At 48.4% G+C, this 26,757-nt stretch overlaps 2 protein-coding genes and 1 pseudogene across 5 annotated transcripts in view; all 3 read left to right on the top strand.

Moving 5' to 3' along the window:
* The window catches only part of C2CD3 (C2 domain containing 3 centriole elongation regulator), a 161,347-nt gene extending 157,168 nt beyond the window's left edge, over window positions 1–4,179 (top strand). For all 4 annotated transcript variants that reach the window (XM_066368089.1, XM_066368080.1, XM_066368074.1 and 1 more), the window contains one exon: window positions 664–4,179. In XM_066368089.1, the coding sequence (XP_066224186.1) occupies window positions 664–804 (141 nt within the window). In that variant the 3' untranslated portion in view covers window positions 805–4,179. The remainder of the gene's footprint in view (window positions 1–663) is intronic.
* A 1,071-nt stretch (window positions 4,180–5,250) lies between these two features.
* UCP3 (uncoupling protein 3) lies at window positions 5,251–18,064 on the top strand. Its single transcript, XM_066368060.1, has 7 exons — window positions 5,251–5,562; window positions 10,370–10,586; window positions 11,153–11,354; window positions 11,643–11,843; window positions 13,602–13,703; window positions 14,167–14,347; window positions 16,897–18,064. Exons 2-7 carry the CDS (start codon window positions 10,461–10,463, stop codon window positions 17,009–17,011), a joined length of 927 nt encoding a protein of 308 aa, XP_066224157.1. The 5' UTR covers window positions 5,251–5,562; window positions 10,370–10,460; the 3' UTR covers window positions 17,012–18,064.
* A 1,832-nt stretch (window positions 18,065–19,896) lies between these two features.
* LOC136388051 (protein FAM91A1 pseudogene) lies at window positions 19,897–23,894 on the top strand (annotated as a pseudogene).
* The last annotated feature ends 2,863 nt before the right edge of the window (window positions 23,895–26,757 follow it).

Here is a 26,757-nt window from a genome sequence, read left to right as displayed (position 1 = left end):
GCTGTGTGTGTGTATAAAAACAGTTGAGCAGATGAGTCATAGAGGAGTCCAGTGCTCTGGACCACAGCAGAATAACCCAAATGCAAGCACCTTAAAAGTGGAATGAGTGGTAACTGTCAGCCCAAGGCAGGGAGATGCTCAGTAGCAGGTCCATGGGTATGTGCTTCCTATCACTTGGCAGCTTCAGAAACTCCCGAGGGTCAACAAAGTATATTATTCACCAATATCTTCTCCCCAGAAGTTGGATATATTCCCAGGGTCACACATGGCACAGTCATAACTCAAGAGGACAAACGACTTGTCTTGACTCATTCAGCAACAGGATGGATGAGGCCTCAAACCCATCCTGGAGGGAACTGCCCCTCCTCCAGAGACCTAGAAAGTGTGTGCGCTGGCTCATATCTCAGCTCTGCTACTGTGCCCTAGGGGACCTTGACTTTATTTCACCCGAACTGTAGCTTCCTCATCCATGACATGGGAATGGTGTATCACCTGTGGGGGTCAAGGTAAGGATTTAAAAAGATCAGACATGTAAAGTACTTCATAACTGCTAAGCTCTGCATCACTATTAGCTGAGGAGAATCATCTCTTTAAGAGATCATCTCTAAAGAGTCATCTCTTGGTGCCTTATCCTCATTGTAACCTAGCTGACTTCCTCTCCAGGACAAGAGCGAAGCCACTGGAAGAGCCCCATCCCAAATGCCTTGTCACCTCAGACCTCGTTCACTGCCTCCTAACCTGCCTGAAGAAGAAACTCGCAGGATTGCACGGATATTTTCTTCCCAATACTCCCAGAAAGACTGATGCAGCCTGAGATTGAAAAGAGGGCCCACCAGCCGCCATCCCTCAGCCTGGTCCTGTTCACAGGAGGTACCAGGTCTGCTTCCCTCAGGGCCGTCCGAGTCCTAAACCACCACCAGCCAAGTCCATGGGCACCAGAAGGTGGTGGGAGTGGCCCAAAGTGGCCTCATGTCCACCTGCAAGGACTTCAGCTTCTTCCTTCTGTAGTGAGGTAAAGGCTAGGAACAAAGTGGATTCCAGCACCCGAGTGGCCCACCTGTCTTTTGAAAGGACCCACGCATCACCTTTTGGCTGAGAAACTCCTCCCAATGTCCCTGACAGAGTATTGCTGACATGAGCCCACCCTCTGCCTGAAGATAATGGGCCATTTCTGCCTTAAAGGTTTTGGGAGAGGTGTAATTGTATGCATCCTGTGTAACTGAGGAATGCTGTGGTCACCTTCAGGCTTGGGAATAGGGTACTTTATAGATGCAAATTCTTTATATGCTGGTTTGAATTAATCAGTAGGAGAGGAGGAGGTACTCCCCTCCTTCAAATATTTTATCTGATTGTCTGAAATTCTAACTGTGCTTTTAACTTACTGTTTTTACCTAACTCTGAAGGTCATTGTTCCTGCCTATTTTGAGTAAAATCATATTGTTCCTCGTATTCTGTGCCCAAGTATTTCCTGAACTGGCCACTGGACAAGGGGCATTAGGAATTCATTTGTGTTCTGACAGCCAGAGAGAAAGCTTGACAACCACACAGTCCCTCGATGAAGCTCATCTGAAAGTGGGACCAGGGTCATCATGAGGCTTCTGAGCTCCCCGAGGTCAGGTTGACCCAGATGAGGATGACAACCATTATTTTTATTATTATTATTATTATTATTTTTGCTGGTTCCTCAAATCTGGTAGAAAAGTAGAGGGAGTCCATGGGACAAGTCCTCAGAATCCCCTGTCTCTCAGGGATGGGGAGCGCTGGCCTAGCCTGTCAGACCCCAAACATCTGAGCAGCGACTGCAGACACGGCTGTGGGGGAGACAAGGGCAAAGACGCGCGGAGTGGCTGCGAGGTTAGAAGGGAGCTGGCATGGAGGACCTGCTTTCCACCCCCAAGCACAGGCCATCTGTTCTGCAGTTAAACCAAAGCTCGGTGAGGTTAATTTGCCTCTTTTGATGTAGACAGGAAGTGACTCACCACACAAGGTATCTCCAGAGATGTCTCAAGGCTTCTGCACTCAGTGACTGAAACAGGTTACAGCCAGTAAGTGCTGTGAATTTGGGGGGAAAGACTATGTGGGCTGGAGCAGCCAAGGAAGGCTTCCTAAAGAGGTAATTCTGCAGGTGAGCCCAGAGAGAGAACAACAGGCCGCTCAGGCCACACACGTCTGGGGAATGGCAGAGCCACTAGGTCCCCTCCGGCTTCCCACTCCCTCCATCCGAGCCTCTGCCTCATCTGTGAAATGGAGATAATAACCCAGCTTCACAGAGTTGTTGTGAAGATTAATGAGATGACATTTGTGAAAGTGCTTCGTCTGCACTTGGCACTTAGAGGAAGCTTAGGAAATGTCAGCCCCGCCTACACCTCCCCACTCTCCTGCAGCAAGTCCATAGGTAGGCCAGCACGCCAACCAAGAGACAGGCAGAATATGCCCTCACAGCGGTGATGCAGACGCCCCAAGGAGGAACAGGTGCCCTCAGTTAAGTGTCCGCAGACCAGCCTGCTTCATCTGTGCACCTTGGCCCTGAACTTTCAGCCTGCCCACTCACTTCCTCCCCAGAGCCTCCCTCCCTCTCAGGTCACTAACCCAATTGTCAGGCCTGGAGCTATACCTTTTTTGAGGCCACAGAGAACCTACAGTGGAGCAGGCCCAAGCCCAGGCCTGAGGGGTTAAGCCGGTGAAGAATATTCCTTTCACGTCCTGTAAATAGCCTAATCACGTGGAGTTAGGATAAGGCCACAGGAGGACACTGGCTGCTTCTACCCAGGCTGAGAAAGCCTCCTTGACCCAAAGGCTCCGAGGGTCTGAAGTCTGCTGTGTCCCCAGAAGGTGGGTCTTTCCCAGTGACCGCTCAGAGGGGAAATGCCTGGCAGGGCCATGCAGTGGGAGGTAGAGGTTTGTTCCCACCAGCAGCAGAGCTAGCCAGTGTCTCCCCACTTCCCTTTGAGCACTCCCTCACGGAGACCTGAAAGTGGGTGTTTCTGATCACCCCAGGGGTTATTGATCCTAGCTCAGAGTGGCCAACCTTGGGACTTCTAGGGCAGGCTGGATTCTGGGGACAGGGAACCAGAGCAGACAGACCTGGCCCTCAAGAAGTTCCCAGGCCAGTGTAAGCAGAGCCAGCCTGCCTGCCCCTGGGTTTCCCAGGGCCCACCGCGCCTTGTTTGCATTCCTGCTCTGTCCCTCCCCACACCCAGTACCCACTGCAACTCACCCGCCACCTCCAGGCCAGCACTTTCAGGTGGAGCCCAGGACGTGCTTCCTGAGCCTTGCCAACCTCAGCAGCCCTAGCAGCATGGCAGCCCTGGCAGCCCCTGCTGTCACACACCAACACAGCTGCCTGTTCTGCTGACATCAGGGGGAGGACAGGCTTTGCACTTGAGCATCTGGACTTGTGACCACCTGCCTCATGGCCATGGCTCTGTGCCCAAATCCACAGTGGCCTCTGCCTATTGCTCTGCCCCACCCGGTTAATCCCCTTCCCTACCCTTCCCAACCTCTGCCCCTCTCTTCCCCTGCCCTCTCCTCCCTTCACCCTTTCTCCTCTCCTCTTTTCTCTGTCACTTGGGTCCCGGGTTCAGATGTGCCTAAGCCTTACCCTCAGTGCCTGCCCTACATTAGCTGCTGCGGGGGACCTTTCCCACCCTGTGTTCATGCTGGAGCCTCCAAGTGTTATGTCATCAAAAACAGTGGTCACGGACAGACCGGAAGTACATTACAACTTACAGGCTAGAGGTCAGCTCTGCCTCGTACTTGCTGTATGACCTGTGTAAGTCATTCTCTCTCCTGAGGCTCAGTTTTCTCCTCTGTAAAATAAGCATTACAAATGTTACGATCCTCAGTCATAAAAAGGAATAAACAGGTGAACTTTGGAAACGTTATGCTAAGTGAAAGAAGCCTCATAGAGTATGTCACCTATTGTATGATTCTATTTATATGAAATATTCCGAACAAGCAAATCTATAGAGACAAAGTGGATTAGTGGTTGCCTGAGGCTGGGGGAGGGAAGTGGCTGCTGACATGTGGGGCACTTTCCTGAGGGTGATGGGAATGTTCTCGATTGTGGTGATTGATGGTAGTATCACTGTGAATATACTAAAAACATTGAATTGTACCCTTTAAATAGGTAAATGTGTGAATTATACTTCAATAAAGGAGTTACTAAAAAATAAAAAACTTAAGAGTCCTAATAGTACCTACCTCATAGGGTTGTGAGAAGTAGAAATAATGTAGTCAAGTATCTAGCGTAGCAGGCACCGAGAAATGAGAGTTATTTTCATTGCTATTAGGAGGCCCAACTCACACCTACCAAAATGGCTCTCATCAATAAACCAAGCAACAAGTGCTGGCGAGGGTGTGGAGAAAAGGGAACCCTCCTGCACTGCTGGTGGGAATGTAGACTGGTGCAGCCACTGTGGAAAACAGCATGAAATTTCCTCAAAAAATTAAAAATGAAACTGCCTTTTGACCCAGCTATCCCACTTCTGGGACTATATCCTAAGAAACTCAAAACAGTAATTCAAAAGAATACGTGAACCTCCTAGTTCGTTGCAGCATTATTTACAATAGCCAAGATCCAGAAATAGCCCAAGTGCCCATCAGTAACTGAGTGCATAAAAAAAAGTTGTGGTACATTTACAAAATGGAATATTACTCGACCATAAAGAGAAGGAAATCTTACCTTCTGCAACAGCATGGATGGACCTGGAGAGTATTATGCTAAGTGAGATAAGTCAGTCAGAGAAAGACAAGTACCATATGATCTCACTTATATGTGGAATCTAATGAACAAAATAGAAACGGAGGCATGAACACATGGAACAGATGGCCAGCTGTCAGAGAGTAGGGCAGTGAGGGGACCAGATGGAAAAGGGTGAAAGGATTAGCCGAAAAAACATACACAGAACACACAGACAACAGTGTGGGGAGAGCCAGAGGGACAGGGAGGTGGGAGTTAGGTGGAGGTGAGCAAAGGGGGTGGAAGTGGGGGTGGAAAGAGACTGCTTGCGGCAAGTGCAGAGGGTATTTTAGTGAGTTGTACACTTGCAACCTGTATGGTTTTGCAAACCAATGTCATTCCAATAAATTCAGTTAATTAAAGGGGGAGGGCGGAAGAGCCTTGCTCAGCTTATTGAGGGAGCCTTGACCTTTGGACTTTGACAGGTCACAAATCCAACCTTCACACTCACTCTCACACTCACACACACACACACACACATATATATATATATATACCCTTATAACCTGAGGTAGCTCTTCTTTCAGCAGCTGAAAGGAACTATTTTAAAGAACCTCAAGTCAAAGGAACTGAACCAGATCTAGAACTCTGACCTCCCTGCCCCGCACCAGCCGCCTCTTGTCAAGTGATCAGGCTGTCAAGAGCGTCTCTGGGGTAAGGTTTCAGGTCAGCTGAAGTGTATAAAGGTAGGCGCCAAGCCTGAGGCAGCAGAGACGACAGTGAATGGCAAGGGAGCAAGCAGAGTCCTGCTGCCACCTCCTGGGATGGAGCCCTGAGGAGTGTTAAGGAGGTCCTGAGCTTCCCACCCAAGCTGGACTCAGGTAAGACCCCATTCTTCCCCCTTCCTCCTCCGCATTCTGCCCTTCACGGTGGCTTACAGAGAGTAGTCAGGAACTGGCAGAGATCACTCCCACAGCATGGCGGAGCTGACAGATTTAGTCCTGCCCCCACCTTATCAGGATGGGGAACGGCAGCCCTGATGAGGACCCTGTGGTAGGGCTGGGACTCAAACCTGGCACACGTTCCTCATCCAGGACTCACCCTTGGCTCCACTGGCTGCCTCTGCTGTGATCTTGCACATCCCTGACAATAAGACATGGCTTTCTCCTTAATTTGACCCAGAATCCCCCCAGGATTCTCCAGAGTATAAAGTCCTCTTCCTGTGAGGGCCCTACGGACCCCTTCCTGAGGAGGGATGGTGGAGGCATGTCGGCATGAGGCCTGGCCCAAGTTGCATGCTGGGAGTTTTACAGAGCCCCGTGGGAACTCTCCACCCGGCGACTTCCCCAGTGGGGATGCTGCAGAGGTTTGGCCAGGATGGTGGGGTTGGGCAGGGTGTCGCAGAATGGAGTCCTCTGACCCCTGCTCCATAGACACTAGGGCACTTGTTTCTCATGCAGATTCTCAGGCCCCCCTACCCAGACCTGAATTGGGATCTCTGGGGATGAGGGTTGAGAATCCACTCTGTAAACAAGTGGTTCCATGGATCCTGAGTTCTCCTTGAAACCTGCAACTAGGCAACGGAAGAAGCACAGGTTTCAGGCAGACCTGGGCTCCAATCTCAGCCCCATCCCTCAGCCTTCAAAGTCTCCAGTCTCTTGATAATGAAGTGGGAATGATCCTAGCAACTACCTGAATCTCATAAAGGGATTGAATTAATGTCTATAAAGCCCTCAGCAGGGTGCCTGGTGCAGGAAGCACTGAGCAAACATTAATGGGCACCAGGCCATGCAGACTAGAACATCCCACCCTTCAAGTGCCCCAACAGAGCTACTAGGAGGTGGGTTCTGCTCCCAGCTTCTACCAGTGAGTGGCAAAGTTCTGCTGGGGCTCCTCAAGTAGATTCAGGAAGCTGTAAAGAAGGAAGGAGGTTGGGGAACACTGACCTCAGGGCAGCCTTTACCTGTGCCCACTCTTGCAACTTCCCTATACCCCGCCTCAGCTTGACCAGTGGAAGTTCTAGAGCTCTCCCCGGAAGGTGTGGCCACTGACCTGAGTCCAAGCCTATTCGCTCTCCCTCCCGGGGGTGGCTCAGACCACCACCTCTTGAATATGCTCCAGCTTCACCCTGGGCCACTGCTCTTGGCCAAATTCAGGCTCCCACACCTTTCACTGTACTATTCCTACAATCTCCTCACTGATCTCTGAGCTCCCGTCTCTCCCAGTCCATCCTCAACACCCACACCAGCATGCTCTGCACACAAGTCTGCGGTGTCACTCCTCAACTTGAAAACCCCCAACCGCTCTCTACTGGATTAAGTATAGCTCCGGTATTTGAGGCCCTCCGCCAAAGGCTTCTGTGGGCACCTCTTTTCATTTCCCATTTCCCCCCTTCAGCAAATAGGGTCCCTTGGTCAACTGGCCCTCCCTGGGCCCTTCCAGCCCTAGGTCATCCCTGTACCAGGCTACACAAAGAAACAGGATAAGTCAACCCTGCCCCTGCCCTTGGGGTCCCCCACCTAGGCAGGAAACCACTGCAGTTAATGAGCTGATCCTACAAGAAAGGATGGTGTAGGGCCGGGATAGGTGGGAAAAAGGACGTTCAGAAGGGAAGCCCTGGGTGGTTCAGCCCCTGGGCCAGGGGAAAACAGGCTCCCCCAAGAAGATAAATCGCTGTAAGGTAAGCCCACAAAGTGTTCCAGACCAGACCAGCACATCACACACATGCCTGCTCACCTGTGACCTCAGGCAGGTCATTCTACCTGTCTGGGCCTGTCTGTAACTCTGAAAGTGGAATAAGAAGACCTAACTCGTAGGGCTCTTCTACTAAAGCCTGGGTAGTCACCAAAGGTTTTAAGAAGGCACACTCCGACAACCAGTGAGAGACACCCAAGAACACAGCCCCCTAGGGCCTCCCAGCTCTGCAAATCAGGCCCTCGGATCCCCCAGGCTGAGCTTACAAGAAAAGGGGAGAAGGGCAGGAGGATGCCAAGGCCAGCACTTGAAGAAGAGAGGCTAACAGGATGCAGGCATAGAGGGAGGGCTCTGCTCACACAAGCAAGCGTGTTTCTCTCTCTCTCTCTCTCTCTCTCTCTCTCTCTCTCTCTCTCTCTCGCGCGCGCATTCCAGCCCTGAGCAGAGGAGCCAGAACTTCCCAGCTGGGAACCGAGCCTCCCCTGGCAGCTGGTCTTCTGTAGGGCTTCCCCAGCATGTCTGCCATGCTGACCCCTCAGCCAGCTCAGCGGCATGGACACTGGGACACCCACACCAGCCTCCCAAGGAGCCAAGTCCTCCTTGGACCATGTCAGGAAGGCAGTGCAGACAGGCAGGAGGATGGGCTGTGGGAGGAGCACTACAGAGAGAGCCAAGACCTGACTGTGCAACTTGCAGAGGTCTCGGCTTCTTGGGGCCCCATTTTTTTTTAGCTAACAAACAAACTGGGCAATGATGTCTACTCAGCCTTTGAATGCCCTCAGTTAACGAGGCAATATTGTGGGTAGCCAACTGCGGCCCTGAGTAAATGGTGAAGGGAGCCTTAGTGCCATCCCAAGAAGCTGTTTGCAGTTCGGTGAATTTGAGACAGTCTCTTTCCATCTTAGGCCTCTATTTTCTCATCTGCTCAAAAAGGATTCAAATGCTCTCCTTCCTTCTTGCCAGGGCACCTTAAGTCTAGTATAGCAGAGGGAACCAGGCTGTGACATAGTGGCTGGTAACACTGAGCAAGCACATGTCTCTGAGCCTCAGTTTACTCATCCAAAGTAGGGGAAAGGAAGGGAAGCTCCCTTTCAGAAAAGTTATGAAAATTCCATGAGATTGTGTGTAAAGCTCACTGTGAGGTCCTCACAGCCCAGTAGCCATTCCCTGCTCACCCTAAGCCATGCCCCACGCTCACCCAAGCTCATGCCCTTCCCTGTGCCTCAGACACCTTTCTCCATCTGCTGATCACCTTTCTCCTGCCCACCTTTCAAGGCCTGACTTGTGCAACCCTTCAACCACACCCTCCCCCATGAAACTGTTCTAATTCTACCTCACAAACAAAGAGAGGGTTTCTCCCTCCTTGAGTCCTTTCTTGATGACTCCTTCCTCTGACGGTGGCCCAGTCTATCTTACACTACAGTTACCTGTGGGCATGTCTAATGCCCCTGCAAGACTCCTTGAGAGTTAGTTCCTTGTGGGCAGGTCACACACACTGTTTTTACTCATTTCAATTTCCTAGGGGGTATCGAGCACAAAACCTGGCATGAGGTGGATCTTTTTTTTTTTTTTATTGGTCCAGAAAACATGAGGTGGATCTTATAGGTGGGTCCATAAGCCATGGCCAGGACTTGGGGTGGGGGAGAGCGGGGCATTGGACAATTTCAGAACAGGGAGTGAGATGATCTGACTTTACCGTATTTCCTCATGTATAAGACACTCCCATGTATAAGATGCACCTTAATTTGGGGGCCCAAAATTTGGGGGGGAAAGTATTACATAAAGTTATTGAACTCAAGTTTTGGGTTTTTTTTTAATTATTTTTATTTATTTATTCATCTTAGAGGAGAGAGAGAGAGAGAAGGGGGGGGAGGAGGAGCAGGAAGCATCAACTCCCATATGTGCCTTGACCAGGCAAGCCCAGGGTTTTGAACCAGTGACCTCAGCATTCCAGGTTGACACTTGATCCACTGCACCACCACAGGTCAGGCTGAACTCAAGTTTTATTCATCATAAACTTCATATAACTCCTTATCACTATCTAAACTCCCATCCAGTAGCTTGTCCTCATCTATGTCTGATGAGGAATCACTGTCTTCAACAATGAGCACAAAAACAAGTGCGAAGAAGCAGGTAAAAGCCCTGGGCAGTTGGCTCAGTGGTAGAACATTGGCCTGGCATATGGAAGTCCTGGGTTTGATTCCCAGCCAGGGCACACAGGAGAAGTGCCCATCTGCTTCTCCACCCTTCCCCCTCTCCTTTCTCTCTCTCTATCTCTTCCCCTCCTGCAGCCAAGGCTCCATTGGAGCAAAGTTGGCCCAGGCGCTGAAGACAGCTCCATGGCCTCTGCCTCAGGTGCTAGAGTGGCTCTGGTTGCAACGGAGCAATGCCCCAGACAGGAAGAGCATCGCCCCCTGGTGGGCATGCCGGGTGGATCCCAGTCGGGCGCATGCGGGAGTCTGTCTGACTGCCTCTCCGCTTCCAATTTCAGAAAAATACAAAAAAAAAAAAGTAAAAATGCAAGTAACAAAAACTACAACCACTGTATATGACTCACCCAGTTTTTAAATCCCGATTTTTTTGAAAAAAGGTAGGTCTTATACATGGGGCAATACAGTATGTATGCTTGGATTCTAGGTTAGATCCCCACCCAGAAAATCGCTTCCTTTATCTGCTGACCTGGCTGAACATTCCAGAATCAGCAAACTATTCCCTTTACAGCTCAGAAGCTGTTAATATGCACACAACCATTAAATGAAAGTTATACCTCCATTTTAAAAGTTTTTAAAAATAAAATTTTAAATGCAACTTCATATGGGGAAAGATCAAAAGAGAGAAGGCTAAGTCAAGTGGCCAGTTTTTATAAGCCAGTTCCACACAGCTGAGCATGGCAATGCCCAGGCTTTTCGCTTAGAAAGCCCCCCTTGGTGCCGAGGGGAGTTTGGGGCCTGGCCAGACAGGTTCCAATTCCCTTGTCTGGCCTGTCTCCTGCAGCCTCCCTGCACTAAAGCTCAGGGCTGCAGAGTGGCCTCTCTCCTTGGACCTGCACTGGGCCCTCAAGAGACCAGAAGAGACTTCTGGGACCATGGTTGGACTAAAGCCTTCAGAGATGCCCCCAACAACGGCTGTGAAGTTCCTGGGGGCTGGGACAGCAGCCTGTTTTGCTGACCTCCTTACCTTTCCACTGGACACAGCCAAGGTCCGCCTGCAGGTAGGTGCCCTTTGGCCAATAGTCAATGTTTGCATCAAAGGAACGCTCAGTTCTCCACCACCTGCACCTGGGCCTGCGTCTGCATCTGCGTCTGCGCAGTCTGCCAGCAAGCTCTTCCTCACGTGGAGCCCCGAGCAGGCCATTCACTCCACTGTTTAAGACCCTGCCTTGTCGCCTCCCCATCGCTATTGCCCAAGAGAAAAAAATCTCAATTCCTTGGCATGACAGGATAGGGCCTTTCATTGCGTAACCCTACTTTGTAAACCATAAAGAGTGAAGTAAATAAAAGTAAGGGATTACTGGGTGACCTTGAGCAAGCCACTGGCCATTGTAGTGGGAAAAACAGTCTGTCCTCCTGTTTCTCTGAGAATCGAATGCCACACCGTGTCTAAGAGTTTGTGAGTTGTAAACTGCTGCACAAACCTCAGTTATTCTTTCGGGGATGTGTCAGCTGTCGTCATGCTTGTTTTCAAAGTCCAGCCCCCGGCAGGTCCCTCTGACCCCAGTCCCACTCTCCCCTCCATCACGCTCCTCACACCTCTGCCGGGGTGGGGGGTGTCCCATAGATCCAGGGGGAGAACCAGGTGGCCCAGAGAGTCCAGTACCGCGGCGTGCTGGGCACCATCCTGACCATGGTGCGCACCGAGGGCCCCCGCAGCCCCTACAACGGGCTGGTGGCCGGCCTGCAGCGCCAGATGAGCTTTGCTTCCATCCGCATCGGCCTCTACGACTCCGTCAAGCAGTTCTACACCCCCAAAGGATCAGACTGTGAGTGCCCAGTATCCAGTGGACACTGGTGGGCGGGCGGAAGCAGAACCTAGGTGTGCGGGCCCAGAGACCAGGGCAGGGCAGACTCGGAGGCGGGCTGGGGTGTGAGGAGCTGGTAACGGACGCTTATGAGGAGACTTGGAGCACCATCAAAAAGCCCCAGCACGCTGACCCAGAAGCAGAGGCAGACATCAGGCAGGACAGCCCTGCAAAAACAGCATCGGGCTCAGAGCTGTTGGTTGGCGGCTCACTGGCCCCCTCTGCCTCCTTCTCCGCCCTTCTCCCCAGACTCCAGCATCACCACCCGGATTTTGGCGGGCTGCACCACAGGGGCCATGGCAGTGACCTGTGCCCAGCCCACAGATGTGGTGAAGGTTCGATTTCAGGCCAACGTGCACCTCGGGCCTAGGAGCAATAAGAAGTACAGTGGGACAATGGATGCCTACAGGACCATCGCCAGGGAGGAAGGGGTCAGGGGCTTGTGGAAAGGTAGGTCTGGACTCCAGTCTCAGGGGCCCTCCGGCCGAGCATTCCCTACCCCAAGGCTGGGGCAGAAAACCCAGCAACGAGGGAGCTCCCAGCACAGTGAATTCCCATGGATCTGGAAGAGCAGCTCCTGACCCATCACATTCCTCACATTCAGTTCAATTTGCCGGCCTTTCACCATGTGCTGGCTAGCAGGAGGGAGACAGAAAAGAATAAAAGACACCTTCCACACCCACACCGGGGAGATGAGATATGTCAAGGAGCAACCATACCAGGGGCAGGATGTGCTAGGTTCATGGCGACATGCAGGTCCAGAGGCAGGAGAGGCCATGTGGACTCTGGAGGAAAGTGGCTCTTAAACTGAGCCTTAAAGATCCAGTGGGCTCGGCCCTGGCCAGTTGGCTCAGCGGTAGAGCGTCGGCCTGGCGTGCAGAAGTCCCGGGTTCGATTCCCGGCCAGGGCACACAGGAGAAGCGCCCATCTGCTTCTCCACCCCTCCCCCTCTCCTTCCTCTCTATCTCTCTCTTCCCCTCCCGCAGCCAAGGCTCCATTGGAGCAAGGATGGCCTGGGTGCTGGGGATGGCTCCTTGGCCTCTGCCCCAGGCGCTAGAGTGGCTCTGGTCTCAACATGGCAACGCCCAGGATGGGCAGAGCATCGCCCCCTGGTGGGCAGAGCGTCACCCCCTGGTGGGCGTGCCACGTGGATCCCGGTCGGGCGCATGCGGGAGTCTGTCTGACTGTCTCTTCCCGTTTCCAGCTTCAGAAAAATACACACACACACACACACACACACACACACACACACACACAAAAGATTCAGTGGGCTCTAGGTGTGTGGAGATTGCAGCAAAGGGTCTTCCAAGCAAAGATCTAAGAGAGGTGACTGCAGGGTGTGGAGAAGAAACAGCAACTGTGAGGAGTGGGGCAGGGGGAGAGTCCGTGAGGAGGCAGCTTCCCTGGGAAGCTATGTAAATGGCAGCAACCTCGACAAATGCTGGAGTTTCTCCCATATGGAGACCAGGGGTCACAAGAATCCTTGCAGAAGAAACAGTGCTCCGGCCCTGGCCCTGCACTCACTGGCACTGTGCCCTCTGGGAACCTGGCCTTCAGCTGTGAAACCAGGGGTGGTCTGGATGCTCCCCTTGGGCCCCACCGGCACTACGCTCTGCCACTTCTCCAAGAGCCAGCCAGCTTGCCCAGTCAAGGCACATGTGAGAAGCAGCTACTACCAAGAGCCAGCCTCCCTCTTCCAAAGAAAGACTTCCTTTTCTAGCTCTAGATAAGTCTCAGGGAGGAATATATATATTCCACTTTAAAATCGATGAGAGAGGAAGAGAGAGAAAGAAGCATTCATTTGTTGTTCTGCTTTAGTTGTGCATTCATTGGTTGCCTCTTGCATATACCCTGACCAAGGATCAAACCCACAACCTTGGCGTACCAGGATGATGCTCTAACCAGCTGAGCTATCCAGCCAGGGCTCATGGAGGTATATTTAAATTTTGATAGATACTGCAGATTATCCTCCAAAATATGGCCCAAACAAACCCAGTGGGCCTCTATTTTCTGTCTCTAAGGAGGACATGGGTAATCTGAGAATTGTTAACACTAGAAAATCTGTAATCTGCTCAGCTGAGGTGGGTTCTCTGAGACCACTGGAATGGGGCACTGTGCCCCCAAACTGGTGCCTATGGCCCTGCAGCCAGGGGGTCTACTTCTCCTCCTCCTCCCTATTTATCAGCCCCCACCCCCCCTTTCTAATAGGAACTTGGCCCAACATCACGAGGAATGCCATTGTCAACTGTGCTGAGATGGTGACCTATGACATCATCAAGGAGAAGCTGCTAGACCATCACCTGCTCACTGGTGAGGCCCTGGGCTCCAGTCAGCCCTCCCATAGCCGGGAGGGAACATGGAACTTCACGTAGTGAGCGCCACTCAGAGACACCTGGGCTTCAGAAGGAGCAGAGAGCGGCACAGTGCCCAGTATATATATCATTGTGATAAGTAGGAAAAAGCCCTGAAAGGGGAAGCCAGAGACCTAGCCCAGCATCGCTTCTATGTACCTTTAGCAAGATCACCAACTCTGACTTCATTTTCCTCAAACGGTGGTTGGGATGGATGACCTTCCGACCCTGGGACGGCTCAGTTCTAGCTTGCCAGTACTTACCCAGAGCTCCACCCAGGGCAGTGAAAGATAGAAAATACTACCCTCATGTTCAAGGAGTTCCCCAGTTCATTGGGGACATATGATGAACACACACAGAGCAGAAAGCAAGTGCTCGCCTCAGCTCACAGGCCACTGTTTGCTCTTCCCTCCGTGCTATAGACAATTTCCCCTGCCACTTTGTCTCTGCCTTTGGAGCTGGTTTCTGTGCCACAGTGGTGGCCTCCCCCGTGGACGTGGTGAAGACCCGGTACATGAACTCACTCCCAGGCCAGTACCGCAGTCCCCTGGACTGTATGCTGACGATGGTGGTCCAGGAGGGTCCCACAGCCTTTTATAAGGGGTGAGCCTCCCACTCCCTCCCAGAAAATTTGGTCTGTCTCCCTCCTTCCTTCTTCCCTTTTCTTCCTTCTGCTCTTTACTTCCTATTTCCCTTCTTTCTTTTCTTTCCTTCCTTCCTTTCTTCCTTTTTTTATTCCTTTCATGTATAATGTGCTTACCATGGGTCCATGGGGGGGGGTGTGCAGTGGTGAACAGCACAGCTGTAAATGCCACAAAGAAGAGTATCAAGAACTATGGATGTTAAAATAGAGTGAAGCAGATCTAATTTGGAGAGGCAGGGAGACTTATCTGAGAAAAAAGAGTCTAAGCATAGGACAAAGTGCTGTCCCCAAACTTATTGGGCAGAGGCGAAGGAAGGAGAGGTGGTTGGTAATTGGAGGCTTTTCCACAACTGTGGGTCACCACTGATGGACCTTAAGTGCCCAAAGTGTGTCATATTTTCATGCTTGTGTCTTGGCATTTACCGTTCCCTCTGCATGAATGCCTTTCCCATGCCACCTACATGCTCTAAATCTTTTTAAGAAATAACATTTTTATTTTTTCAATTATAGTTGATGTACAATATTATATTAGTTACAGGTGTGCAACCTAGTGGTTGGACATGTATATAACTTACAAAGTGATCACCCCAATAAGCCTAGTACTCACGTGGCACAATACATAGTTATTATAATATTAGTGACTATATTCCCTATGCTGTTCTTTGCATATCCATGACTATTCCGTAGCCACCAATTTATACTTCTTAATCCGTTCACCTTTTTCACCCAGTCCCTCAACACCCCTCTGGCAACCACCAAAATGAACATGCTCTAAATCTTAGCTGTCCTTCAAGACTAGTTCAAATGCCACCTCCTCCCCAACCGTCTCAAGTACCCTATGAGTATGGTGTTTGCCACCTACTATTTGTTATAGTATCTGTAAAATTAAATTATCTGCTATGCCAGAGTATAAGTAAGCACTTTGATGCCAAGACGGGTGGCTTCTGCATCTTTCACCTCCCAGAGTCCCAAGCACAAAGCCAGCACTCAGTACATAGGTTATTAACAACCATCATGATCGCTAAGTCACTGAGTGGTAGCCCTTGTGCTAAGCACTTTCTATATATTATCTCAACAAACCCCAAAATGTGGATAGTATTCTCCATAATTACTGAGAAACAGACTCATAAATATCAAATAACTTGTCCAAGATCACAAAATTAAAATGGCAGATCCACAGCTCAAAGTCAGACCATCAGACACCACCCAACGTGGTGTCCATTGTACCACTCAGCCCTTTCCTAGGCCTCTCACCTCTCTCCATGATGAGGGTTTTCTGGTGTCCAGTGTAAGATTGAACTCAACAAGCAAACAGGTTCTCAACCCCGGGAATGACATCATCAACCTGTATTTCCAATGACAGATGGGGTTGTTGTTTTTTCCTGTAAGTGCCTCTGTCATTACAATCTTCAGCTGTAGCCACTTAGTTTCAGTTTAATTATTGACTTGGGAAACATTTACTGAGCATCTCATGGGTGCCGGACCTTGTGCTATGCTTCCTTCAAAGAGCAGCAGACAAGCAGGTGACATCTGAGCATTTTTGGATAGTGGGCCCTGTGCTGTGTGCTATACATTAACTCATTTAATTCTCACGACAACTCTGTGAACTAGCTAGATACCATTATTTTCCTCCTTTTACAGATAAGGAAACTGAGGTTCAGAAAGATTAACTCAAACAAGCTTATGAAGCTAGAAACTGGTAGAGCTAGGATTGAAACCAAGGCCTGCCTCCAGAGTTCACGTCATTGCCCCAGTATTACACCCTATAAGGGGCCTAGGCTTAGGGTTCAGGAGAGGCTTTGGTGCCCAAACTGATTCCTACAGGTCCAACAGCAACCAGCGGGCAAGGAAAGCAGGGGCCATTCCAAGCAGAAGGAGCAACGTGGGTAAAGGCATGGAAATCGGGTTGGCCTGGCGGGAGCAGACAGGACCAGAGGGGATTAGCAGGGAGAGGCTGAAGAGGAGGGCGGGCCAGGTCACAGGCTCCTCCCTGAGGCTGTGAAACGCAGCTGAGGTGGGGACTCTCTCGACTGCGTTATCACAGGCCAGGCAAATTCTCTGGAGATTAGCTGCATTTGGTGTTACACTGTCTTTGCTCTGTGGTGTCCTAGCTTCTTGGTGCCCTGGCAGGTGCCTCCTCAGGGTGACCACTCAAGATGTAAATGAGCCCAGAAGCACTCAGCAGCAGAGTGGAGGCAGGTGTTAGTAGAGCTACTTAACCTCCCTGGGCCTCAGTTTCTGCAAAGGACGACTGGCAACAATCATAGCTCCCTTATAGAACTGTGAGAATTACTGCCTGAAATAGTGACCTGGCTAAACACACTTTCCTTGCCTTTCCTGATTCCAACTTCTTCCTAGTTCCTTCACCAGAGAAGAAAAAGACTGAACAGATCTTGGAAAATGCTCACAACTAACACAGGTCTAGGTCCACTGACACGGTGTGGGGGGCACAGCAGATCTCTCGGAACTCAGTCCTCTCCGCCTAATGTTTTGTTGTTGTTCTCATCAGATTTACACCTTCCTTTCTGCGACTGGGAGCCTGGAATGTGGTGATGTTTGTAACCTATGAGCAGCTGAAACGGACCTTGATGAAAGTCCAGATGCTACGGGAATCCCCGTTCTGAGTAGGAAAGGCCACTTGGGACAAACCAGCCAAGAATGGAATAAAACAGTGGGTCCACGCACATGAGGACACAGACCCACACATGTTTACAGAACTGTTTCCTTGCTGCTCACTCAAGAAACAGAAGGAGAAGAGGAGGAAGGAGTCTGGTCTTCAGTGCATTGCCTTCAGAATGTTTTTCTTGGGCACTGAAGAGATGGAAAATAAATTATATTAATTTTTGACACCCATTAGGTGGGCTGCCTAACATTTAGGCAAGAGAAAATAAACCAAAACAGATCCATTTGGATAAAATGGAAGTTTGTAAACTGAAAGATCTGGTTAGACAATGAAAGAAAGACTACAAGCATTGGGAAGGAGCGGCATGTGATAACAGCATCAGCTAAGGACTCTAGAAAGGAACTGCAAAGCAGCACAGAGCTCGTGACTGCATCCCTTGATCGTCATGAGTCCGCTGTGTAGAACTCATTGGGATTCTAGGAAACGTGAGAACAGAAAAGATAAAACCTGGAATCGGTGCCAAAGGAGTGCTGCTGGGCTGGGGTGAGGGTGAGAATCACCATCAGTCCTGGATGACACCAGAGAATCCTGAGGCCAGCTCACTCTCCCTTCCTTGCAAAATCGGAGTAAAAATCCCATCCCTGCTACTTCACCAGGGTATCGTGAGGATCCAGTGGGAAGCTGGACAGGAAAGCACTTTATAAAGGCAAAAATTCTGTACAGATGTAAATATAAAGACAAGGCCTTAAGAAAGATTTCGTCATGACAGGAAGTGCCAGGGAAGTTCTTGAAAGACAGTTGACTAGAGATACAGACAAAAGAACCAGGGACTCATGGGCTGGGAGTGACAGTGGATGACATGTGGCCACTGGACACCCACACCCATGCAGCTCCCATTCCCTGGCTGGACTGTGAGCACCTTGAAGAGTACGGAGCCTGGAGAAAAAGAGGCAAATGGTTGGGCTGAAAGCCTAAAGTAGGAAGACTCAGAATTGTTGGAATATTATTATGGCTTAATAAAGGAATTTACACCTTGGGTGTTGGAATAAGAACAGCCACTTTTCTGCCTTCTCTTTCTTAGAATTCCCTTTCTCACTTCAGGCTTCCTATCCGTGAGGGCTGGGCCAGATCAGGCCCCACAAGCCCACACTGCCTTCGCCCTCCCCTGCAGGCTGGTTGTGCTGCCTTTTAGTGCTTTGGCTCCTCCATCTGTAAAAGGTGGGGTTAGACCAGACAACCTTCTGAATTTAAAACTAAACATCTTTCAGGTCCTGGCTGATTTGCTCAGTGGTAGAGCTTCAGCCTGGCATGTACATGTCCAGGGTTCGATTCCCTGTCAAGGCTCACAGAAACGACCATCTGCTTCTCCTCACCCCCTTTCTCTCTCTCTGCCCCTCCTGCAGCCATGCCTTGATTTATTTGAGTGAGTTGGCCCCAGGCGCTGAGGATGGCTCAGTGGCCCCTGCCTCAGGTGCTAAAAATAACTTTGTTGCCGAGAAATGGAATGATACCCCAGATGGGCAGAGTATCGCCCCATAGGTGGCTTACCTGGTGGATTCCACTCTAGGTGCATGCAGGAATCTCTCTGCCTCCCCTGCTCTCACTTAATGAAAAAAAAAACAAAACAACAACAAAAAAAAAAACCTAGGTATCTTTCAGGTTGATAATGGGGACCCAGAATGCCTATCTTTTTCTGCCTCTTAGCAGCCTGTGTGTCTCTGATGACAGAACTAGGTTCAAACCTCACCCCACCCCACCGTACCTCAGGGTCCTACCGAAGATGTGGGAACAATCCTCACCTCGCACAACTGCTCAGCAAAGCCATCCTTCCTCATACTGACTCCTCCACACCCTGGGAAAAAGTGAACATCCACTTATATTCAACACTTTCCTAAATTTAAATTATCATTTGAGATCATCTACATATACAAGCTGGAAAGTCCAAACAAAAACATGAAAATTGTCTGGTTTGGCTTTCAAATAAAATTCATATTTAAAATTTTCTCTAACTTTTGACTTGACTAACATACAATTGTGTGTGTGTGTGTGTGTGTGTGTATAATGAACAAAGCTGGCCAGGTAAGGATCTGAGGAAGAGTGTCCCAGGAAAAGAGAACAGGCAGTTTACAGGCCCTGTGAGAATGAACTTGGCATGTTCAAAGAACAGAAAGAATCCCACATGGCTGGTGTAAAGTGAATAAGGAGACAAACGTGAGATCATTCCTTTATTCATTCATCAAATATGTAAGAGTTTGCCAGAGGCTGAGAAGTCAGAGGACAGTCAGTTGTGGTGAAAGTTTGGCAGAGAAAGAAAGGAGAAAAAAATAGCCATTGTAAAAGGGTTAGGAAAGAACTGCTGGTTTAATTTACACACATACACTAAAAGTAAGGAAAGACTGAAGATGAGGAGGAAAGATTGCAGAAGTAAGGTCCTAGAGGAAACAGAGAACACAAAATAACAGGTATAGGTGGGATGGACCATTCTAGGCAGGATATGAGAAACAAAAGTCATACAGGCAAAATTTTTGAACTAGAAGCAAAATGAAGGCATTCTCCAATCCAGGGGTCCCCAAACTTTTTACACAGAGGGCCAGTTCACTGTCCCTCAGACCATTGGAGGGCCAGACTATAAAAAAAACTACAAACAAATCCCTATGCACACTGCACATATCTTATTTTAAAGTAAAAAAACAAAATGGGAACAAATACAATATTTAAAATAACAAGTAAATTTAAATCAACAAACTGACCAGTATTTCAATGGGAACTATGGGCCTGCTTTTGGCTAATGAGATGGTCAATGTCCGGTTCCATATTTGTCACTGCTAGCCATAAGTGATACGACGCCTGCGTCCCGCGTCACCAAAGTAGTACTGTACGTGAGCGATGCTGCGCTTTGCGGCCCCGTCATATACAGTGCTCCTCTCACTGACCACCAATGAAAGAGGTGCCCCTCCTGGAAGTGCGGTGGGGGCCGGATAAATGGCCTCAGGGGGCCGCATGTGGCCCGAGGGGGCCATAGTTTGGGTTCCCCTGCTCCAATCCTTTCATTGAAATTTAAGGAATGGTTACATATGCATATAAGTAGGTTAGTGAGCCTGTAGAATTATTTATGAGATAATTTTTTAAACTTTTTTTTCCTTAAAATACAATTTAATGAGTCCTCTGATACACTTCTGACACTGTTCTCTGTTCTCTGCCATGCTGAGCTGTCAGGAGCCCTCACCATAAAACATCCGAGGCATTCTAAAGCATAGAGAGAGAGGCCTCCAGCAGGCCCCACAACTGCCCAGGACCCTCACACGTGGGCATGGAGTTCCACCTCAGGCACAGCCACTCACAGAGCTAGCTGCCTGACAACATGAGACAGGGTCTTGGAATTCACAGAGAAAATAGGCAAAGTAGGTTGTCCTCTACATAGTCACAATCAGTTATGATACAAAAACATCATTTAAACATGTCGAGAAAGATGAATGCATTCCTGGCTGGACAGCTTGGTTGGTTAGAGCATCATCCCAATACGCAAAGGTTGTGGGTTCCACCCTGGTCAGGGCACATCCAGGAACAGATCTCTTCCCCACCCCCTTTCCTCTCTCTCTAAAACCAGTCAATAAATTAAGTTAAAAAAAAAAAAAGAGATGAATGCAAATACTTTGAGGAACTATCACAGTTAAGATTATTTCATACTGCACCTTTACCGTATATTGGATATTATGGTAAAGGGCCTAAGGAGAACACCATTTTTGTATTATACTGAGATTACAGAGGACATTATCAACAAATAAAAATTTATGCTTCATTGCCCAGTTTTACAGGGTTCACTGTCTAAATTTTCTTGTCATAAAAAGGTAGTAGTAAAAAAAAAAAAGGTAGTAGTACATTGCTATAAATCATTGTAGATCATCAATTTTTTTTTCTTTTTAAAATTTGAAGAAATGTTCACATACAGTGTGTCCATTTGAAGAATGGTCACATCGTCTGCCTTACAAAACTATAGACAATACCATAGAGGCATGGTGGGTGGTGTAGACTGGTCAGATCATAAAAATAACATAAAGCCAGGCAGAAATATACTATAAAAAACAGCCTCAACTCTGTAGATCAGATCACTATATTACAATGTGATACACAGTTTATATAACAAGTCATTTATTTTTATGTATCAATATCTAATGACCATTTTATTCTCTTGAAGATTTTATAATGAATTGAATGCAAGGTGATGAAAATTTCTAACTATATTTCTTTCAATAGTAGAGCATACTAATGTTGCAGAGCTTGCAAACAACCTTGAGATAGATTTTCTTTTTTTCCCCCCACTGATTTGAGAGAGAAAAAAATATTGATTTGTTGTTACACTTATTTATGCATTCATTGGTTGATTCTTGTATGTCCTGACTGGGGATTGAACCTGCAGCTGTGGTGTATCAGGGCATTGCTCTAACCAACTGAGCTAACCAACTTGGAAAAGACAGGCTTTCCCTTGTTAAGAATGGTGTTTCTGGCCTGAGTGCGATAAAGCGTCTACCTGGAACACAGAGGTCGCCGGTTCGAAACCCTGGGCTTGCCTGGTCAAGGCACATATGGGAGTTGATGCTTCCTGCTCCTCCCCTTCTCTTTCTTTCTCTCTCTCTCTCTGTCTCTCTTCTCTAAAATGAATAAATAAAAATAATTTAAAAATTATCGGTCATTTATTAAAAAAAAGATGGAATGTTTAATCTATAAACAGATTTAAAAGTACTTTCAAGCCACAAAAGCTATTCTTATCACAGGATGAGAAATAAAGTAGGAGTCTTGAACAAGAAGCTTCGTCAGCTCCAATATTGATAAAAATAGTCAAGATCCAGCTGACACAGCCAGTATAAGCAGCTGGGTTTGTCTACAGGATACACAAAGCTTATTGGTTTCCTATTTGATTCAACTATTATCTTTTTTTTTTTTTTTTGAAAAGCAGGACGAGAGACAGGAACATCAAGCTGATCAAGCTGCTCCTGTATGTGCCCTGACCAGGGAGGGAATTGAACCAGCAACCTCCATTCTCTGGGAAGACTTTTCAACCAGCCAACTGTGCTATCCAGCCAGGACTTAATTTTTTTTTTTTTTTTTTTGTATTTTTCTGAAGTTGGAAACGGGGAGGCAGTCAGACTCACGCATATGCCCAACCGGGATCCATCCGGCATGCCCACCAGGGGGCGATGCTCTGCCCATCTAGGGTGTTGCTCCGTTGCAACCAGAGCCATTCTAGCGCCTGAGGCAGAGGCCATGGAGCCATCCTCAGCGCCTGGGCCAACTTTGCTCCAATGGAGCCTTGGCTGCAGGAGGGGAAGAGAGAGACAGAGAGGAAGGAAAGGGGGAGGGGTGGAGAAGCAGATGGGCGCTTCTCCTGTGTGCCCTGGCCAGGAATTGAACCCGGGACTCCTGCATGCCAGGCCGACGCTCTACCACTGAGCCAACCGGCCAGGGCCAACTCTTATCTTTTTAACGACAGGAAATCTTTCACCAAAAGTTGGCAAATTCTGACATAAGTCTGTGGACAGCTTTCTTACAAAACTAAAAAAGGTTCGAAACACTGGTGAAAAGCCCTGGCCAGATAGCTTGGTTGGTTGTAGCGTCATCCTGAAGGGCAGAGGTTGTTGGTTCTACCTCCCGTCAGGGCACATACAGGAAAAGCTCGATGTTCCTGTCTCTCTCTCTCTCTCTTCCTGCCTCTCCTAAAATAAACTAAAATTAAATTAATAAAATAAAATAAAACACTGGTGAAGAAGAAGTGCAGAGATATTTTGATCAGGCACATACTCTGAGAAACACAATCCTGTCTCTGTATATTAATGACATAGTCTCAAAACTGCATAGCCAGAACAACCCAGTTATGGTTTTCTTCTGAGTCTCTTACCCTGTGGAAGCCTTCTCTCTCTCTCTCTCTCTCTCTCTTTCTCTCTCTCTCTCTCTTTTAAATGTATTTATTAATTTTGGAGAGAAAGGAAGGGAGAGAGAAAAACAGGAACATCCATCTGTTCCTGTATGTCCCTGACCGAGGATAGAATCGGCAACCTCTGCGCATCTGGATGATGCTTTAACCAAACAAGCTATCTGGCTAGGGTGAAGCCTTCTTGATTTGGACCCTGTGACTTAAAGCAGAGTTCCAAACAATACTTTTTTCCATGACTCTTCTTACTGATGAATTCAGCCCATCAGCTATAGTACTCCCCAAATATTAGACCAGTTATCCAGTAGTCACTGCCTAGAAGTCAATTCTCATTTATTTTACTGTCCAAAGGTACAAGACTTCAAAAACTATCAGATATATTTCAGGGTTATTATTGAGCATTAATAATATTTTTGGAGTCATAATCCTGAAGTAATCCCTACTTCAGATTAACTCAGATGTTGAATGATGGGATAAGAGAAACCTTTTCCATTTGATAAAACAAAGCTACAAGGAGAGTTTGCTTGTGTCGATATGGGTGTTCATAAGCATTACAAATATCAAGGAACAAAGTGGGCTTGTAGGGGTTTCGGTGGATATGTCCCATGTCTACGCTTCTAGTCAACATGCAAACAGAACACTTGGTGGTGCTTCTGATGAGAAAGGAGAACTTGACTTAACTTCCAGCTCAGAGCAAATGAAAGTACAGAATAGTCATTGAGGAAGCAACTAAGGATTCAACAACAAAACAGAACGGATGTTGCCACAACAGAAGCCAACTGGTTTCCTCTTGAGCTGTTTCTCACTGAATTCAGAGCTGTTTAACTGTTTAGCTCTCAATCAAATTAGAAAGTTTGTAGGAAAACTGCTACATACAACCTCTGCAGAAAAGAAAGCTTTCAAAAACTCTTGACATTCCAGTAAAAAACTCTCTCTACATCTCAACTTTGTTCACTAATTCTAGGAAGGTGCTTTAACACCAATGTTCACACAGAGGCCAGCTTTGTCAAGTTTGCTTTACCATCTTATGCTAGTCTAGATATTGCAGTTGAGTGCAAGACCAGCAGGGGAGACCCCGCAGTGCCAAAAATAATTTTTACTTGAATTCTCAGTTTCCACTTTCCTTCTGCTTCTACCAGGGTCATGTGCTGAGGTGTTTCTTTCCTACATGAATGAAAAAGGGACTATGTAATAAAGCTGACAAGCACAGGAGGGGCCACACGGCAGGCCCAACAAGTTCAGTGACCAAAAAAACCACATAGGACAGTGGATCGCAAATTTCTAATTGAGCAAGTCATAGTGGGTAGTCACATCTCAGGCCCATAGCAAAGGTCAATGTTTACTTTAAGTGAGCCATAACCATTTTTCTTATGTATCTAGGACAGGGGTCAGGAACCTATGGCTTGTGAGCCAGATGTGGCTCTTTTTTTTTTTTTTCTTTTGTATTTTTCTGAAGTTGGAAACGGGGAGGCAGTCAGACAGATTCCCACATGTGCCCAACCGGGATCCACCCGGCACGCCCACCAGGGGGCGATGCTCTGCCCATCTGGGATGACGCTCTGTTGCAACCAGAGCCATTCTAGCGCCTGAGGCAGAGGCCATAGAGCCATCCTCAGCGCCTGGGCCAACTTAGCTCCAATGGAGCCTTGGCTGTGGGAGGGGAAGAGAGAGACAGAGAGGAAGGAGGGGGGTGGAGAAGCAAATGGGTGCTTCTCCTATGTGCCCTGGCCGGGAATCGAACCCGGGTCCCCCGCACGCCAGACCGACGCTCTACCGCTGAGCCAACCGGCCAGGGCCTGCAGAAACCCTTTTGACAAAGAAGATGGCCAAAAGAAAAAAAGATGAGGAGTATCGTATTTTTCAGCAGGAATGGAGAGAGGAATTCGCCTTTGTGAAGAGAGCAGGTTCTACGGTGTGTCTAATATGCAATGATAAAATTGCATCCATGAAACTGTCAAATATAAAGCAGCATTTCGACACACACCATACTATATTTGCATCGAAATATCCAGCAAGGGACAGCAGGAGGAAAGCATGTCAAAAGCTACTGTGCAGCCCTGGCCGGTTGGCTCAGCGGTAGAGCATCGGCCTAGCGTGCGGAGGACCCGGGTTCGATTCCCGGCCAGGGCACACAGGAGAAGCACCCATTTGCTTCTCCACCCCTCCGCCATGCTTTCCTCTCTGTCTCTCTCTTCCCCTCCCGCAGCCAAGGCTCCATTGGAGCAAAGATGGCCCAGGCACTGGGGATGGCTCTGTGGCCTCTGCCTCAGGTGCTAGAGTGGCTCTGGTCGCAACATGGTGACACCCAGGATGGGCAGAGCATCGCCCCCTGGTGGGCAGAGCGTCGCCCCATGGTGGACATGCCGGGTGGATCCCGGTCGGGCGCATGCGGGAGTCTGTCTGACTGTCTCTCCCTGTTTCCAGCTTCAGAAAAATGAAAAAAGAAAAAAAAAAAGCTACTGTGCAGAGTGCAAGCTAGTCAGCAGCAACTCCGTGTTTGGACCCAACAAGGTGACTGAAATTCGGCTAGCTTTGCTGGTGCTTTAGCAATTGTGAGAAACGGAAGCCATTCACAGATGGGGAGTATGCCAAAACATTCATGCTTGATGTTGCCAATGAACTTTTTGACGACTTTCCAGATAAAGACAAGATAATCAAATGAATAAAAGACATGCCTCTGTTGGCAAGAACTGTTCACGATCGTACCATCATGATGGCAAATCAAATTGAGGCAACACAAGTAAAGGACATAAATGCAGCACCACTCTTTTCTCTTGCTTTGGATGAGTCAACAGACAGCCATTTATCCCAGTTCAGTGTGATTGCAAGGTATGCTGTCAGTGACACACTACGTGAGGAAAGTCTTGCTGTTTTGCCTATGAAAGAGACAACAAAAAGGGGGGGAATTTATTCTAGTCTTTCACTGAGTTCGCTAAAGAAAAAATCTACCGATGAATAAACTTATCTCGGCGTGAACTGGTGGTGCTCCATGTATGGTGGGGAAAAACAGAGGATTTGTGGCACTTCTTCGTGAATGTGAAAAGAGACCCATCCTAAGTTTTCACTGCATCCTACATCAGGAGGCGCTTTGTGCTCAGGTGTGTGGCGAGCAGCTTGGTGAAGTGATGTCGCTGGTCATTCAGGTGGTGAACTTTATTGTTGCCCAAGCTTTAAATGATCGCCAGTTTAAAACACTGCTGGATGAAGTTGGGAATAATTATCCTGGTCTGCTTCTGCACAGCAATGTGCGTTGGTTGTCAAGAGGAAAGGTGTTCAGCCGTTTCACAGCTTGTCTGAGCAAAATCCGGACTTTTCTTGAAATGAAAAACTTCGAGCATCCTGAGTTAGCTAAACCTGAGTGGCTCCTGAAGTTCTACTATCTCGTGGACATGACTGAACATTTGAACCAACTCAATGTGAAAATGCAAGGCATTGGAAATACAGTCTTATCCCTTCAAAAAGCAGTGCTTGCATTTGAAAACAAGCTGGAACTCTTCACCGCAGATATTGAAACAGGTCGTTTACTACACTTGGAAAAAGTGGGAGAATTTAAAGATGCATGCACAGCAAGTGACCCTGCTCAACATCTTGATCTTCAGCAGCTAGCAGGCTTCACATCTAATCTCCTGCAGTCATTCAAAGCACGCTTTGGAGAATTTTGTAAGCGATCTCAAAGTTTTTAAGTTCTCGTCTTTTTAAGTTCATCACCCATCCATGCGAGTGTGCAGCGGACGCGCTGACCTGAGTTACATCCCCGGTGTCTCCATCAGAGATTTTGAGCTACAAGCTGTGACCTGAAGGCCTCAGACATGTAGGTGAAT

This window comes from Saccopteryx leptura, chromosome 1 (assembly GCF_036850995.1).
Source record: "Saccopteryx leptura isolate mSacLep1 chromosome 1, mSacLep1_pri_phased_curated, whole genome shotgun sequence".
Taxonomy (NCBI): Eukaryota; Metazoa; Chordata; class Mammalia; order Chiroptera; family Emballonuridae; genus Saccopteryx; species Saccopteryx leptura.
This window is presented reverse-complemented; position numbering and strand designations above follow the sequence as displayed.